General features: G+C 38.2%; 1 protein-coding gene across 3 annotated transcripts in view; it reads left to right on the top strand.

The window, feature by feature from the left end:
* VPS45 (vacuolar protein sorting 45 homolog) overlaps positions 1-17,869 on the top strand; it is an 85,681-nt gene that overhangs the window by 5,517 nt on the left and 62,295 nt on the right. For 2 of the 3 annotated variants that reach the window (XM_074389686.1, XM_003941976.4), the window contains exons 4-10: positions 5,512-5,591; positions 6,193-6,261; positions 6,367-6,504; positions 7,254-7,364; positions 11,015-11,149; positions 11,557-11,670; positions 12,567-12,734. In XM_074389686.1, coding sequence (XP_074245787.1) covers positions 5,512-5,591; positions 6,193-6,261; positions 6,367-6,504; positions 7,254-7,364; positions 11,015-11,149; positions 11,557-11,670; positions 12,567-12,734 — 815 coding nt within the window. The remainder of the gene's footprint in view (positions 1-5,511; positions 5,592-6,192; positions 6,262-6,366; positions 6,505-7,253; positions 7,365-11,014; positions 11,150-11,556; positions 11,671-12,566; positions 12,735-17,869) is intronic. The other variant, XM_074389687.1, reaches the window with a different exon arrangement.

Raw genomic sequence — 17,869 nt, 5'->3', positions numbered from 1 at the left:
CAACAAGAGTAAAGCTCCGCCTCAAAAAAAAAAATCTTTTGACCAATATTCTGTTTCATTGGGCTAACTGTGATTTCCATTTATCTTTGATTGCTTAAATTTATTTATTTATTTATTTTATTTATTTATTTTTTGAGACGGAGTTTTGCTCTTGTCACCCAGGCTGGAGTGCAATGGCGCGATCTCGGCTCACCGCAACCTCTGCCTCCTGGGTTCAGGCAATTCTCCTGCCTCAGCTTCCTGAGTAGCTGGGATTACAGGCACGCGCCACCATGCCCAGCTCATTTTTTTGTATTTTTAGTAGAGACGGGGTTTCACCATGTTGACCAGGATGGTCTCGATCTCTTGACCTCGTGATCCACTCGCCTCGGCCTCCCAAAGTGCTGGGATTACAGGCGTGAGCCACCGCGCCCGGCTGATTGCTTAAATTTAAAATCTTACATTTTACTTTGCCTTTCAAGATGCTTTGTAAGTCAAAAGTTGTAAGTAGCCAAATTTCACATCTCATCCCTGCCAGGAAAAAGTATATACTTATCCCTGTTTTATACTTAGGAATTGAGGCATGGAAACCGATTTATTTTTTAAAGTGGGAAGGTAATACTTACTTGAGTTTGTTGGAAAAGCAGAGATTTACTTTACATACCAGATAAAAGCATTTCATTTCTCTTTGTTACTATATTTAATGCATTGAAAGTATAAATCATCAGGTAGTGATCTCTTAGGTCCACAACTTTCTTGGAGTGGGGGTTGGATAGGGGAGGTCTGGAAATAAACTAGGTTTGTGTTTTCTGTGCAATTTACATGGATTTTTTTTGATTCAATACATTCGGCTGTGGAAGTTACATCTATTTTCCTCTAGATGTCATTATTGATCTTTATATTAATAGTATTAATGTAGTCTATTTGGTAACATTTCCACCCCAAAGACTAGACTTAGCAGTAAGTAGGGCATTTGAGAAGTTTTAAAGCTTACTTAAAGGTATTAGAGTTTTAAAGTTTAGACTACAGTCTAAGACATATATACTTTCTTCAGTGTATACTTCTTTTTTTTTTTTTTTGAGACGGAGTTTCGCTCTTGTTACCCAGGCTGGAGTGCAATGGCGCGATCTCGGCTCACCGCAACCTCCGCCTCCTGGGCTCAGGCAATTCTCCTGCCTCAGCCTCCTGAGTAGCTGGGATTACAGGCATGTGCCACCATGCCCAGCTAATTTTTTGTGTTTTTTTTTTTTAGTAGAGACGGGGTTTCACCATGTTGACCAAGATGGTCTCAATCTCTCGACCTCGTGATCCACCCGCCTCGGCCTCCCAAAGTGCTGGGATTACAGGCTTGAGCCACCGCGCCCGGCCAAGTGTATACTTCTTAAATGGAATAATGATACAAAACATTGACATTTGTAAAAAGATTATATATATAAGAGCTCTCTCATATTTTATTTCATTCAGATCTGTGTAGGACTGAAAAGTTACATAAAACTTGCCCAGTGGGTTTTCAGTGCACAATGCCCCAAGAAGTAAAAAAAGGCAATTTTATTAATCTATGGCATCTTAATTTTTGTTGTTTTTGTCTGTTTGTTTTTGGCCAATAGTTGCAGGTTTTCTTTTTTCTTTTTTCTTTTCTTTTCTTTTCTTTTTTTTGAGACGGAGTTTCGCTCTTGTTACCCAGGCTGGAGTGCAATGGCATGATCTCGGCTCACCGCAACCTCCGCCTCCTGGGTTCAGGCAATTCTCCTGCCTCAGCCTCCTGAGTAGCTGGGATTACAGGCACGCGCCACCAAGCCCAGCTAATTTTTTATGTTTTTAGTAGAGACGGTGTTTCACCATGTTGACCAGGATGGTCTCGATCTCTTGACCTCATGATCCACCCACCTCGGCCTCCCAAAGTGCTGGGATTACAGGCTTGAGCCACCGCGCCCGGCTGTTTTCTTTTTTAAATTAAATTTTTTATTTTGAAGTAATTGTAGATTCATGTGAAGTTGTAAAAAATAATAGTAATACGGAGATCCCAGATACCCTTTACCCAGCTTCCCGCTCTGTAGTATCTTACATGACCATAGTACAATATCACAACCAAGACGTTAACACTGAAACAGTCAGGATACACAACATTTTCATCTCTATTAGGTTTCCTAATATTTCCCTTTTATTAGCTTATTTGCACTTCTCTCCCTCCCCAATCCCCTCATTAGCCCTGGTAACCACTAATATTTTCTCCATTTTATAATTTTTGTCATTCAAATAATGTTCTATAAATGAAATCATACAGTATATAAGCTTTTGGGACTGGCTTTTTTCACTCAGCACAATTCTCTGGAGAGTCATTCAGGTTGTTGTGTGATTTTGTTTTTGTTTTGAGAAGGAGTCTCACTTTGTCACCCAGGCTGGAATACAGTGTCACTATCTTAACTCACTGCAGCCTCCACCTCCTGTGTTTAAGCCATTCTCCCACCTCAGCCTCTGGGCTAGCTGGGATTACAGGTTCGTACCACCACACCTGGCTAATTTTTTTTTTTTTTTTTTTTTTTGAGACAGAGTTTCGCTCTTGTTACCCAGGCTGGAGTGCAATGATGTGATCTCGGCTCACCGCAGCCTCCGCCTCCTGGGTTCAGGCAATTCTCCTGCCTCAGCCTCCTGAGTAGCTGGGATTACAGGCACGCGCCACCATGCCCAGCTAATGTTTTGTATTTTTAGTAGAGACGGGGTTTCACCATGTTGACCAGGATGGTCTCGATCTCTTGACGTTGTGATCCACCTGCCTTGGCCTCCCAAAGTGCTGGGATTACAGGCTTGAGCCACCGTGCCCAGCCCTGATTTTTGTATTTTTTTTTTTTTTAGTAGAGATGGGGTTTCACCATGTTGGTTGGCCAGACTGGTCTCAAACTCCTGACCTCAGGTGATTCCCCCCGTTTTGGCCTCCCAAAGTGCTGGGATCACATGCCTGAGCCACCGCACCTGGCCTGTTGTGTGTATTAAGAGTTCATTCCTCCTTTGAGCTGGAGCTGCAAAAAAATTTTTTTCAATTTAAAAATAGGTCATTTCATTGTATTGCTGAGTAGTATTCCATGATATGAATGTACCACAGTTTGTTTAACTGTTCACCATTGAAGGACATGAGTTGTTTTCAGTTTTGACTATTACAAATGAAGCTGCTATAAACACCTGTATACAGATTTTTATGTGAATGTAAGTCTTCGTTCTGTGGGATAAATAACCCAGGAGTGCAACTGCTGAGTCATATGGTAATTGCATGTTTTGTGTATTAAGAAACTGCCATATGTTTTTCTGAGTGACTATACCATATCACATTTTCACTAGCAATGCATGGGTGAACCAACCAGTCTCTTTGCATCTTCGGGAGTATTTGATGTTGTCTCTATTTTTTATTTTAGGCATTTGCATAGGTGTGTAGTTATTCTGGTATTTTTAGTATGATCACAAGCTAGATCTCTGATATAGTTGTGTGTGGGTGTGTGTATATATACATACACATATACATGTATAAATCACATATATATATACATCTCCCCTGTACTGCCAAATAGACATATGTAATAATAGGATTACTCTTTTGCTGACTCTCTTGGCTGAAAACTGAATGGGTCATGAGGTAAAAGATTCCTTTTTCCTCTAAACAATTCCTTACAGCAGTTGACATTAATAATGGTTAATCTAGTATTTACTCTTCTGGTTCTAAAGATTGTTTGATTTGGACTGTAAATCTACGAAGCAGAAGAAAAAAATTTATTAACGTAATTGGCACCAAAGCCTATGAAAAGTAGAGTTCAGATTTCTTGGGTGGCATAATCAATTTCAGAATTTTATTTGATTGATGTAAACTAAAATGAATGTGTATGTAGTAATTTTATTCATTACTAACTTGCAGCACTAATATATATCAACTAATATATATCAACAAGCTAGCTTGTTAATCTTATTTTTTATACTTAAAATATTTTTATGTTACTAAATCTTTTGTGTAACAGGCCCCTCTATTTAAAAAAAAAACTTTGTTATGGAACTTTTATTTCTTAATTTTATTTATTTATTTATTTGAGACAGAGTCTCGCTCTGTTGCTTAGGCTGGAGTGCAGTGGCACGATCTCAGCTCACTGCAACCTCCATCTACTGGGTTCAAAAGATCCTCCTGCCTCAGCCTCCAAAGTAGCTTGGATTACAGGTGGGCACCACCACGCCTGGCTAATTTTTGTATATTTAGTAGAGACGAGGTTTCACCATGTTGTCCAGGCTGATCTCAAACTCCCGTCCTCAAGTGTGATCCACCTTCCTTGGCCTCCCAAAGTGCTGGGATTACAGGCGTGAGCCACCACACCCGTCCCAGAACTTTTAAAGACATACAAAAGTAGAATAGTATCATAAGTCCCAATGTACCTGTCAGCTGGTTTCAACAATTATTGAGCCTCACCCAATCTCATTTTAGCTATACTGTCACCTACTCCCCCAGATTTTGAGGCAAATCTAAGACATCATATAATTTTATCCATAAGTATTTCAGTATGCATCTCTAAAAAATAAGAACTCATTTTTTAAAAACCACAATTTTATTATTACATCTAGATAAAAATGAAAAAGAATTCTTTATTATTTCCTTTTTCTTTTCTTTCTTTTTTTTTTTTTTTGGAGACAGAGTCTCCTCTGTTACCCAGACAGAGTGCAGTGGCATGATCTCGGCTCACTGCAACCTCAGCTTCCCAGGTTCAAGTGATGTTACCCAGGCTGGTCTTGAACTCTTGGTACTATTTTCAAATAACCATTCAGCATTCAAATTTAAAACTTTTTTTTTTTCAGTTTTTTTGTTAATCGGGATCAAAGTAAGGTTCACACATTGCTGTTGGTTGATACGTTAAGTTTCTTAACCTTCCCCGTAGGTCCTCCGACCCCTGCCCCTGCTGCCCCATGCAATTTATTTATTGAAGAAACAAATTGTTAAGTTTTCCACAGCTTGGATCTTGCTGATTGCATCTCCATGGGATAGTTTAACATGTTCCTTGAAGTTTAAAATATTACTCTATCTTCTAGTTCTTGCAGTGGCTGATGCTCAATATGAGTCCATTCAATTGATTCATTAGGGGTTAGAAAAAATGATATTCTAATTGTCATTAGCATTTGTTTGTTGTTGTGCTGGAATATTTTCATAAAGAAAAATTTTCCCACATCTATTTGGTTACCTGGTAGTATAGTTTATATGTAAAAGAAGGATAAAAGTTTACTTCTTTCTCCTTATTTGCTATTTTCAATAAAATGACCTGGTTCCCTGGTATTCTCATTCTCCAGTGCCTCTGATGGTGGTCCTTTTAAAGTATATATATATGTATATATATATATATATATATATATATATATAGTTATGAATTTGTGGATTTAAATATATGTGTGCTACTCATTCCAATTTGAAGGTCACTTATTCATTAGGCTTTAACTAGCAGGCCCATTTACATATAATTGCAGCAGAAATGATCTCCTTTGAGTCAACCCCAACTCGTATGTCTGTTTCAGATTTCAGTAATGTGATCAGCAAGAGTGATGTGAAGTCATTGGCTGAAGCTGATGAACAGGAAGTCGTGGCTGAGGTTCAGGTAAACATATTGGTCCTGTGACACATCTCATATGTTGGCCCTTTTCAAATATTTGACTCTAAAAATAAAAAATAAGGAAAGGTCTGTCCCAGAAGACGTTTTATTGCGAACACTTGAATATGTTTATCACATAAGTGAGGAATGTTGTTTTCAGAGGCAGCAGATAAACTAGTTTTGAATTTTTCAGAAGGATGTGCTAGGTGATAAATGAATAAAAAGAATGACCTGTTTTAAATTATATTCTCTCTCATGAAAATATATTGGACAGCAAAGTCCTTTCTTATCTGAGTAGAACATTATATCTCATATTAGCAGTGTTTCATTTTTACTAATTGATAAGTGTGCATAGAGGGCTCCAGAAATATAATGTGTATATTTTTACAACTTTTATTTTTTGGATTTATTATTGCTACTGTTTTGTAATTATCTTAATTCTTCCACATTGACTGTTGTTACTCAGCTATTAATTGAACAGTTTTGTATCTCTTTAAACCTGTATTTCACCAAGTTTGGCTATATCATATTATATCACATATGAAAGTATTACTGCTTGATACAATTGAAGTTTATGGAATGACTATTCTTGGTGCTTTATTTGCAGGAATTTTACGGTGATTACATTGCTGTGAACCCACATTTATTTTCCCTCAATATTTTGGGTTGCTGCCAGGTATGGAAGGAAAGGTTTAATTTTTCAGTTGAGAGTTAATTCAGCCAATAGACTCATAAGAGAAAATTAAAATATTTTCTCTGAATATATGTTTTTAACAAAAAGGGTCGAAATTGGGATCCAGCCCAGCTATCAAGAACAACTCAAGGGCTTACAGCTCTCCTTTTATCTCTGAAGAAGTGTCCCATGATTCGTTATCAGCTCTCATCAGAGGCAGCAAAGAGACTTGCGGAGTGCGTTAAGGTATGGCATTACCTGTTCCTGGTTCCAAAACATAAAGGCCATTCATTTCTTTATCATATTTCAGAAACTAAAGGAATATTTTATTTACAACCAAGGAGATGATTATACGTTAGGTTTCCAGGCAAAGAGGTAGGTATATGTGATTTAAAACAAAAAGCAACAGTTAGAGCTAAGATTCTTAGGTGTCTTTTTGTTGTTGTTGTTTTATTTTTTGAGATGGAGTTTCACTCTTGTTGCCCAGGCTGGAGTGCAATGGCGAGATCTCGGCTCACCACAACCCCCACCTCCCAGATTTATTCGCTTCTCCTGCCTCAGCCTCCTGAGTAGCTGGGATTACAGGTGTGCGCCACCATGCCCGGCTAAATTTTTTTGTATTTTTAGTAGAGACAGGGTGTCTCCATGTTGGTCAGGCTGGTCTCAAACTCCCGACCTCAGGTGATTCACCCACCTCAGCCTCCCAAAGTGCTGCCACCGCACCCGGACAGATTCTTAGGTTTAACGCAAGAAACATTCACAGGCTATTTAACTATTTTTGGTGCAGTTAAACCACTTATAGGATTTCAAATCCTAATCTCTTAAATAGTATACTCTTAAATTTTGTGAGTATTATATTTTGAATCCTTTACATGGAAGATCTATGCGTTGCAAAGAACTATTGTTAAGTGTAGATTTTATTTATTAATTTCCTATTTATATCATCTCTATGTGTAACTAATTGGTTGTGCAAATCACTTCTCTTTTACTCACAGCAAGTGATAACTAAAGAATACGAACTGTTTGAATTCCGTCGGACAGAGGTTCCTCCATTGCTACTTATTTTAGATCGCTGTGATGATGCCATCACCCCATTGCTAAACCAGGTACAGAACCTTTTCTTGGCATGATAGAAGGATGATTTTAAGTGATACTCATCAAAATACAGATACAGAAAAAAACAGCATGATCCATTTATTTGCCTCCTTATTTTTAGCTATTCTTGGTTTTGCTTTGTATTTCCTGGTGTTCGGGTATCATGATTCTTCCATCCCCTGTCGTCGTTAACTCTTCTGCCTCATCCCCTGTCGTCATTAACTCTTCTGCCTCATCCCCTGTCGTCATTAACTCTTCTGCCTCATTCCTCCTGTACCTTGCTGCCAGTTCCCCCACCCCAATCAAGAAAACTTCTTAATTCTGTAGATTCGATTTTCCAGTGTTTCCTTCTGTCTGCTCATTTCCGTTCTTACTGCCATTGCTTTGATCTAAATCCTAATCTCTTACAAGAATATTGAAATCGTTATCTACTTGATTCCCTACTTTTTATTTCTTTTCACTCTAACTGTTCCATAAATACAATGTTATTAAATTACTTTTTCTAAAGCACAGCTCTATCTTGTTACTTAAAAACGTTCCTTGGTTCCCGTTTGCCTACTATGTTAAAAAGAAACTCCTGAACTTGCCATCCAAGAGCCTTCACAATGTGGGCTAAACCTCATAGAAAACCTGGAGCTCACCACTTCCGTAAATAATGCCACATGGTTTCCTGCCAGCATGCTTTTACTGTGACTGCTTTCCAAACTCCGGAATGATTGGAATACCTTCTCTTCCCATCTTCATCTATCAAAATACTACTCTTTTAAAACCACTCAGTCTGGCCGGGTGCAGTGGCTCATGCCTGTAATCCCAGCAATTTGGAAGGTCAAGGTGGCTGGATCACCTGAGATCAAGAGTTCAAGACCAGCCTGGCCAACATGGTGAAACCCTGTCTCTACTAAAAATACAAAAAAAAAAAGTAGCCAGGTCTGGTGGCACACACCTGTAGTCCCCAGCTACTTGGGAGGCTGAGGCAGGAGAATCATTTGAACCCAGGAGGCAAAGGTTACAGTAAGCTGATATCATGCCACCGCACTCCAGCCTGGGTGACAAAGTGAGACTCCGTCTCCATAAATAAGTACATAAATAAATTAATAAATAAAACAAAATGATTTATATGAATAATAGCAAATAATTTTTTAAAAGCCAGGTACAGTGGCTCACACCTATAATCCCAGTGCTCTGAGAGGCCAAGGAAGGTAGATCACCTGAGCTCAGGAGTTTGAGACCAGCCTCACCAACATGATGAAACCCTGTCTCTACTAAAAATGCAAAAAATTAGCCAGACATAATGATGGGAGCCTGTAATACCAGCTACTCAGGAGGCTGAAGCAGGAGAATCACTTGAACCTACTAGGTGGAGGTTGCAGTGAGCTGAGATCACACCACTGCCCTCCAGCCTGGGCAACAAGAGCAAAACTATGTCTCAAAAAAAGAGACACTCAAAAGCCATCTCCAGCATCACACCATTCTTCAGCTTCTCCTTGAAGCCTATATTCTTTCAGTCAGATATGTTCTTATCTCCTGAGAATCCTGTAGACCTTTGTGTCTCTCTCATGTCTCATGCTATACTTGCCATGTTGTAGCTTTGGTTGTTTACACCCTCTCTAAAGTTACATATTTTTTCAAGGCAAACTGTGTCTCACCAGTGTTTTTCTCCTGCAAGTATAAGAACAGTGCCTTGCACATAGCTGGTGCTTTATTAATAGTGACTTTGTATGTAGGTATGTGTGTATTTATTTATGTAGTGGGACAGAGTCTCTCTCTGTCACCCAGGCTGGTGCAATCTCAGCTCACTGCAACCTCCACCTCCCAGGTTCAAGCAATTCTTGTGCCCCAGCCTCCTGAGTAGATGGTATTACGGGCACACACTGCCACACCTGCTAATTTATGTATTAAATATTTTTAGGACAGATGGGGTTTCACCATATTGGCCATGCTGGTCTTGAATTCCTGACCTTAAGTGATCCACCCACCTTGGCCTCCCAAAGTGCTGGGATGATGGTAGTGAGCCACCGCACCCTGCTGTGACTTTGTATTTATAGAGAAAGGCACAGTCTATGTTTCAGTTACTTCCCCACCTATGCTAATGTTAATCCTAAGGGAAATCTGTGGAATGAAACTTCTCTGTAGTATAAAATAGCCCTGTATTCCTAAAATTCAAAGTACTATATGTTCACTGAAGAAATTTTTGATCATATCAAAAAGTAGAAAGAAAATTGCTTATTATTCTGTCTCCCAAAGAAAAGCAACTATTTATCCAGCAGATTTCACTGGATAAATAGTTGGACTTGTTTTGTGCCATGTACTGAACTAAGTACTAGAGATAAAAGGTAAAAGATACAATTTCTGCCCTCAAAGAGCTCGTGGTCCAATGATGAGAGAAATAAACATAATTTTAATTATAGAGTAAGTGCTAGAAGCATGCACAAGAAGTCATCCATAAAAGCATAAAACATTTTGTTGTACCTTTTTACAGAGTCTCGTTCTGTAGCCCAGGCTGGAGGTGCAGTAGTGTGATCTCAGCTCACTGCAACCTCTGCCTCCCAGGTCCCGGTTCAAGCAGTTCTCCTGCCTCAGCCTCCCAAGTAGCTGGGATTACATGCACATGCCACCATGCCCAGCTAATTTTTGCGTTTTTAGTGGAGACAGGGTTTCACCATGTCAGCCAGGCTGGTCTTGAACTCCTGACCTCGTGATCCACCTGCCTTGGCCTCCCAAAGTGCTGAGATTACAGGCATGAGCCACCGCACCTGGCCTTGCTGTACTTATTTTAAGTGCCTTACTAGAACTTGGTTTTTCAAGAATTCCTTTGAGAAATCTTTTAGGAAGTAAGCACCTTCTTTTATAACTTTCTAAATTATTTCTTAATACATCTAGTTTTCTTAAGATAAAATATGTATATAAATGTTTCTAGCATTTAGATTTTAGATGCAGAAGGAAATGCGCTAGAAAATACTTCATTTTGTCTAATAAATCTATGACTGAAAGTAATCTATTCTCCATAAATGGTGAAAAGGGAAAATTTGGAGATTTCTCATTTCCAGTTTTACCAAGTAAATTCACATTTTGTGAGACTAGAAACCAATCCTTCCTCACAACTCCCATTAGGTAAAAATATAAAATAAAATGGATTCAGAGGTAATTTTCTAAATATACCAATGTTTTGATCAACTCACAAGGTTTTTCTGATAATATTAGTGTTCCCAGGATAAATATAGTACCACTCAGATCTGCAAAAACACACTTCTCATGCTGCAGAAAACCACAGAAGCATACAGGAAATGGTACAGCTTGTAACTGCAGTACCAATATAGCTCTATCTGTGAAGCCAAAAATATACTCTTAATTCACAGGCAAAAATTGGAGCTAATGATAGCTCTAATTTGTTTTCTTTCTATCAAGAATATTAATCTTGCTGCCCTTCTTCCAAAAGTGTGAAATCTGAAAGTATTTTGACTTTTCCTCATTGTTTAACCAATTAAAATGACTGTCTTAATGCTTATGATAGCACAAAGTGTAAATAAAATTTAACTAGAGAATCTTCATGTAAATAAGACTAGTTACTAAGAATATTATCAATTTTTTATTGGTTTTTCTGAATATTTACAATTTCCATATTTTGTCAGTTACAATTTCTTTTTCATAATTCTTTATTTAGTGGACATATCAGGCCATGGTCCATGAACTGCTAGGCATAAACAACAATCGGATTGATCTTTCCAGAGTGCCGGGGATCAGTAAAGACTTAAGAGAAGTTGTCCTATCTGCTGAAAATGATGAGTTCTATGCTAATGTAGGTGGTTTAAATTTTTTTAAAATTGTCTTTAGTTGTTTTTATGTAAGAAGATAAGTATTGGCTTGTTAATATGGGGGCAGGCATGGGATTTCATGTGAAAGGATGATAGAGACCTCCTATGGATAAACTGTCTTTTGAGGGAAGGCAGAAGACTTGGATTCTGACCCTTTAGCAATATTTTTTTCATGGAGATCACATAGTTATTTACTTCTCTCCCCTCCAGTAGCTCTTTGTGAGAATAGTAGTGATTCATCACCAGTGTCCTGGCTAATGTCCAAATTTGGTAATTAAAATAGAATTTCCCTGCCCTTCAATTCTGTGTTCAGAATTCTTTTTCACTTCTTTTAAATTGTCTGAAAGTCAGACTAGTTGATGAACTGTGCTTCCAACTTTCCTCTTCACAGAATATGTACCTGAATTTTGCTGAGATTGGTAGCAATATAAAGAATCTCATGGAAGACTTTCAGAAGAAGAAACCGAAAGAACAGCAAAAACTAGAATCAATAGCAGACATGAAGGTAAATTGAACATGTACAGGAATGACTAACATGTGAGACTTTGGAACTATTCATGTAAGCAACACTTCTGGAATCTTCTGGGTCTAATTTCTACCTTGATTGATTTTATTTGGTTTGAGACTTATTTTCTGTAACGTCTTTTTATTAAACAATATAGTGGGCCGGGCGTGTGGCTCATGCCTGTAATCTAGGCACTTTGGAGGCCAAGGCAGGTGGATCACCTGAGGTTGGGAGTTCATGACCAGCCTGACCAACATGGTGAAACCCCGTCTTTAAAAAAAGAAAGAAAGAAAGAAAAAAAGTAAACCAATATCCTGAAAACTTCATGAAAAGCCATGTGATTCTTTCCATTCTTCAGTAATATCTGGACTATTTAAAGACTTAGTCTGCCACCACCATATATCAGTTCTTCTCTTCTTTTTTTTTTTTTCCTTTTTTTTTTTTGGTGGTGGGGACAGAGTTTTGCTCTTGTTGCCCAGGCTGGAGTGCAATGGTGCAATCTCGGCACACCGCAACCTCTGCTTCCCAGGTTCATGTGATTCTTCCTCCTCAGCCTCCCAAGTAGCTGGCATTACAGGGCATGTGCCACCATACTCAGCCAATTTTGTATTTTTAATAGAGATGGGATTTCTCCACGTTGGTCAGGCCGGTCTCAAACTCCCGACCTCAGGTGATCCTCCCGCCTGGGTTTCCCAAAGCTCTGGAATTATAGGCCTGAGCTACCACACCCAGCGTTCTTCTCTTCTTAAGTGTAACAAAACGCCGTGTGGCTGAGAGTTGTAGATGCTTTAATCTAGGCTGAAAAATAACCCCTCTTTCCACCCCCCCCATTCAATACATGCTTATTCTCAGTCAGAAAATAACAGAACCTCCCATTGATGTTTTTCCCATGGCAGGCCTTTGTTGAGAATTATCCACAGTTCAAGAAAATGTCTGGGACTGTTTCAAAGCATGTGACAGTGGTTGGAGAACTGTCTCGATTGGTCAGTGAGCGGAATCTGCTGGAGGTTTCAGAGGTTGAGCAAGAACTGGCCTGTCAAAATGACCATTCTAGTGCTCTCCAGGTCAGTCCAATTTGATGAGCACCTACTATGTGTAAGGCACTGTGCCAGGCAAAGCAAGAGATAAAAAGGCAAGTAATCCTTCTTCGCCAACATGGAATTTAGTCTAACAAGGAGCTGAGATGAGAACACAAATTAATATTATTTAAGATAGATCTATAATAAAAGCCACAAGAGAAGTGTAATGTGCAACTCCCAGGGGTTTAGTTAATTAGGATGAGGGCAGCCTAATCTACTACAAACAGCAGCAAACTAGAATCAGAAGATCAAGATTGGAGTGTTTAGTATACCACTTACAGGCTTTGTGATGTGGAGCTGTTGACTTAATCTCTGAGTCAGTTTCATTATTTGTAAAATAGGTATATTAATACTCATCTCACAGAGTGGTTAGGAAGACTTTAAAATGTATATTAAAATGTATTATCTAAGTTTTTTCATTATTGAAGATCTGCTTTTCATCCCACCAACATGTTAATGCCTGCTATATGTATATACTATTGCTGTGAGGATCTAGAAGTACAAAGAAGAGTAAGATACCACATTATAGTAGGGGAGAAAAAAATTTAAACCAGGAATTATAGTACCATGCCCTGTGTGCTATATACAGGTATTTACAAAGGAATATGGAAATACAGAGGAAGGACAACTGTTTTCCCCAAGGATGAGGCTTCTTAGAGCTTCTTAGGGAAAACTACATTAGAACCAAGTCTGGACAAATAAATACATAGGGGTGCATCGAGCAGGGAAAAGGAAGAAACATTCTCAGCAGAAAGAATACAGGCACGAAGATGTGAAGAAATAAATAAATATTGATAAATATATATTTTTCTCTATGTACAATATTTATATTTGAAATATACATATATTTATATGGGAACAGAGAATAGTTCAGTGTAGCTAGTACAGGGTACAAGATGAGTAGTCTTAGCCTAGAAAGGTTGACTGAAGCCAGGTTATAGCCATTGGAAGGCAGTTGAGCTTTAATCTTAAAATGATGGGGGGCTACCGGAGGATTTTAGAAGAATAGTGACATAATCACACTCTGGCCTCAAGAAATGTATAGTCTAGTTGAAGAGACAAAACTAAAGCACAATAAAAAAATTAGATGATGTTTCAAGATGATGTTTAATCAAGTCATTATTGTAATACTAACTATAACAGGTTTTGAGGTTACTGGGAACAGTTTCTTAGAGAAGACAAGATTAGGATGAACCACAAAGAATGAATAGAATTTGGGGGAGGCGTTCAGTCAGGAATAACAGCAAAAGCAAAGATGTAGAAGTATGCAGGAAGTAATAAACAGTTTGACCTGTAGAGAGTGGGTATGAAAGAGAATTAGATAAAATTGCATTGGTAAACAAAAACCAGTTTATGAGCTTTATAAAGAGGCTTGCAACAATTTATACCTGCTGAGATACACCAAGAGATCCAGTATAGGATCTTCTGTAGAAAGTTGAGGTAATGAAGGCAGTATTTTAGGAAATGTAACCTGGCAAGGATGCTTTAGAGGTGAAAAAAACAGGTCAGAGAGACTTGTAGACTTACAGTGATAGAAGTAAAAATGTACAGTAAGCAGCAGAACTGAAAAACATTTCAAAGGGAAATTTTAAATGACAGCCTGGATATAAAGATAGAATAAATCAGAGATAATTCCGTGTTTCCTGAGAAATAACAAAGTATGATATCACTGACAAGTAATTTAGGAATACGAGTCCTTTAGGAAATAATTATTTCTAAGCCACTTATAACAAGCACATTTCCCTGTTGATAGGACCCTGTATTCTAAAGCTTAGCTTCTTTCTTTCCCAGCTGCAATTCCACTTTATTCTATAAGATAATGCCAACCTGGTATATCAGAAACAACTCAGGCTTTGGAGCCAGACTGGCCTGGCTTATAGCCTATCTCTACTTACCAAAGTTTCTTTGGGAAAGTTGCTTAATTTGCCCAAACCTGAAGGATAATGATTTCAAACTTTCAGACTGTTATGATGATTCAGTGAGATATATCAGAGGCTTCACATATAATAGGTGCTTTGTAAATGCTGGTTCCCTTCCTCTAAGCATGATTTTTTTTTTATTTTTTTTTCTTTTTCTTTTTTTTTGGTACATAGTGCAGCCAAAAGAAAGAAGCCGACCTGTGGGTGCTCTAGTTATACCAAGGTCTTTACTGGGATTTATTGTTGTTGGGTTTTGCTTTTCTCAAATGTTTATCAAGATTTCTTCTGGGCTGGGCGCGGTGGCTCAAGCCTGTAATCCCAGCACTTTGGGAGGCCGAGGCGAGTGGATCACGAGGTCAAGAGATCGAGACCATCCTGGTCAACATGGTGAAACCCCGTCTCTACTAAAAAATACAAAAAATTAGCTGGGCATGGTGGTGCGTGCCTGTAATCCCAACTACTCGGGAGGCTGAGGCAGGAGAATTGCCTGAACCCAGGAGGCGGAGGTTGCGGTGAGCCGAGATCGCGCCATTGCACTCCAGCCTGGGCAACAAGAGCGAAACTCCGTCTCAAAAAAAAAAAAAAAAAATTTAAACTTTTACTTTTTATCATTTGATTTTCCCCTTGAAAATGGTAGAACCAGAGTTAATGATTAGCCAGTTTTACTGTCTTTATTTGTATCTCTCTACAGATGGAAAGCAATTAGAAAAAGTTATTGTAATAATTTGTCTGAAACTCTATTTTTTTGTTCACTTTAAAAGAAAAAGATACTCTAAAAATATAAATTATATGTGTGATTCACTTGTTACTTTTAAAACTTATCTTTTGAAGGTTTTCTTGTTTGGGGTATGAGGATTTTACAGTGAACATTGATTTGGACTCCCCTGTCATAAAGGACTTCTTTGGCAACATAACTTCAATAGTCTATAAAGGGAACTTTTGTTTGATAGTGAGTGGATGACACAGGCCTGACGTCTAGTGGGGTTATAGCATTCCTTGGCTTGACCTTAGATGCTAATAGATCATGAAGCAATGAAATGAGGCTTTTCAGTAGAGATGGGGTTTGCTTTATTGAATAGAAAGTATCATGACAAGAAAAAAGTTCACATATTGCTAAAAATTAACTTAAAAATTGCTGCCATTCTAACCGTCATTTTATAGGCTAATGAAAATTGCATGTAGAAAGAATTTCACTAGAACCAAAGTGAAATTGACTACCACTGAAACATATCCATATCCTCAGAAGAGATTTATTTGATTAATAATGAAGATTTGCCATACCATGAAGAAAAGCATCTTTAGAAAGTGAGCAGTTCCACTCGTACTGTCCGCCCCATGCCCTGTCCCCTATGCCCAGCCTGTGTTGTCATATTACAGCTTTTCATTCGGAGACAGGAACCAGTCTATTTTTTATTTTTTTCTGACCTTGTGTAAAGATCTCAAATTACCCTGTTAATGATACGTAATAAAGACTCAATAAATATTTATTAGAAAAATGAGGAGGAAGAGCTCTATTTGAAGCAGTATAGAGTAGTGGCTAAGAGCTTGGGCCTTTGATGTCTTGGGTTTGAAAATCATTCCTAGCCACTCTAAGCCTCAGTCTTTTTGTCTGTAAAGGGGGAAAAAATAACAGTACTTACCTCAAAATTGTTGTGAGGGTGCAATGAGCTAATACATGTAAAACACTATGGTACTTGGTACCGCTTTCAAGAAATAATAACTATCAACATTACAAGTATTATTATTTGATGGTACATTTAATTTTCTTAATGGCATCTAAGACATGTTTTTTAGTTCATTGATGGCCTTGTATCTCTCCCTGATTTCAGAAAAGTGTTTGTGTTTTATTTTTTTTAATTTTAATTTTTGCCACTCATTAAAATTATAAGAAAAGCGCTTGGGACACATTGAACTGATTGACAATTTTACTTTGATCAGTTAAATGTAAAAATGATCCCTTTTACTCTAAAACAACATTTAGCTAGTATTTTAGAAACAGTTTTGATCAGCAGAAGATCTACTGCAAAGCTAAATTTTGTGTTGACTAGTCATTAAGAAAAGGAATACTGACTCAGATGTATTTACCAGTCAGTAGAATTGGGCCTTGCCTGCTTTCTATCACTTTTCACAGATAAGCTTTTTATATTCCCACAACGCTGTTCTCTCAAACTGTTAGGCTCATTTTTATCAGATCAGCACGTTGAAGGCTTCTGCTAATTCCATCTTACTGTCCGAATCTGTTGGTTTATTTTGTTATTCATTGACTTTGCTACATGAATATGGTAGCAGGTAACAAAGAAGGGATCCCGTTCTTTAGGTTAGACTAAAACACACACAAAAAATGGAGACTATCTTTAATTACCAAGACCATCTGTAATAGCTTAAAATGTGTGCATGTCCTTATTATGTATCATTAACAGAATGATTTGAGATCTTTATGCAAGGTCAGGAAAAAAATAAAAACACTTTGTATCATAGTTTAAGATAGTCTGTATCATAGTTTAAAACGTGTATGTCATAATGATTTTTTCTGTCTGTGCTGCTTCATCATAGTGGTTTTTTTTTTTTTTTTTCCTATTATTTTTTTTTTTTTTTGAGACTGAGTTTCGCCCTTGTTACCCAGGCTGGAGTGCAATGGCGCGATCTAGGCTCACCGCAACCTCCGCCTCCTGGGTTCAGGCAATTCTCCTGCCTCAGCCTCCTGAGTAGCTGGGATTACAGGCATGCGCCACCATGCCCAGCTAATTTTTTGCACTTTTAGTAGAGACGGGGTTTCACCGTGTTGACCAGGATGGTCTCGATCTCTCGACCTCGTGATCCACCTGCCTCAGCCTCCCAAAGTGCTGGGATTACAGGCTTGAGCCACCGCGCCCGGCTGCTTTTCCTATTTCTTGATTAGACCCACACAAATGGTAGAGTTCAGCACAAGGTTTTTGAATCCTGTCTTCTTAAGTAGATGAGTTTTCTGTTTTGCTCTTTACTCAGTCATTGTTATAATGCGACAGTGTAGTTTTCTCTCTAATAGTCACAAGGCCGATGGAAAATACAATAAGAGAAACCAAAAACTTAATTATATAATTCAGTTATATTTCCAACAGATAAATACTACCATGTAGCATATACCTGGCTTGGTAATTAGAAGCCTCTCTGATTCTTTTTCCTCCTCTTCTCTGGTTAGTGCCCTGAAATCTCAATGTTATG

The sequence above is a fragment of the Saimiri boliviensis genome, chromosome 19 (assembly GCF_048565385.1).
Source record: "Saimiri boliviensis isolate mSaiBol1 chromosome 19, mSaiBol1.pri, whole genome shotgun sequence".
Lineage (NCBI taxonomy): Eukaryota > Metazoa > Chordata > Mammalia > Primates > Cebidae > Saimiri > Saimiri boliviensis.
Note: the sequence above shows the minus strand (reverse complement) of the source record. Positions and strands in the feature narration are given on the sequence as shown.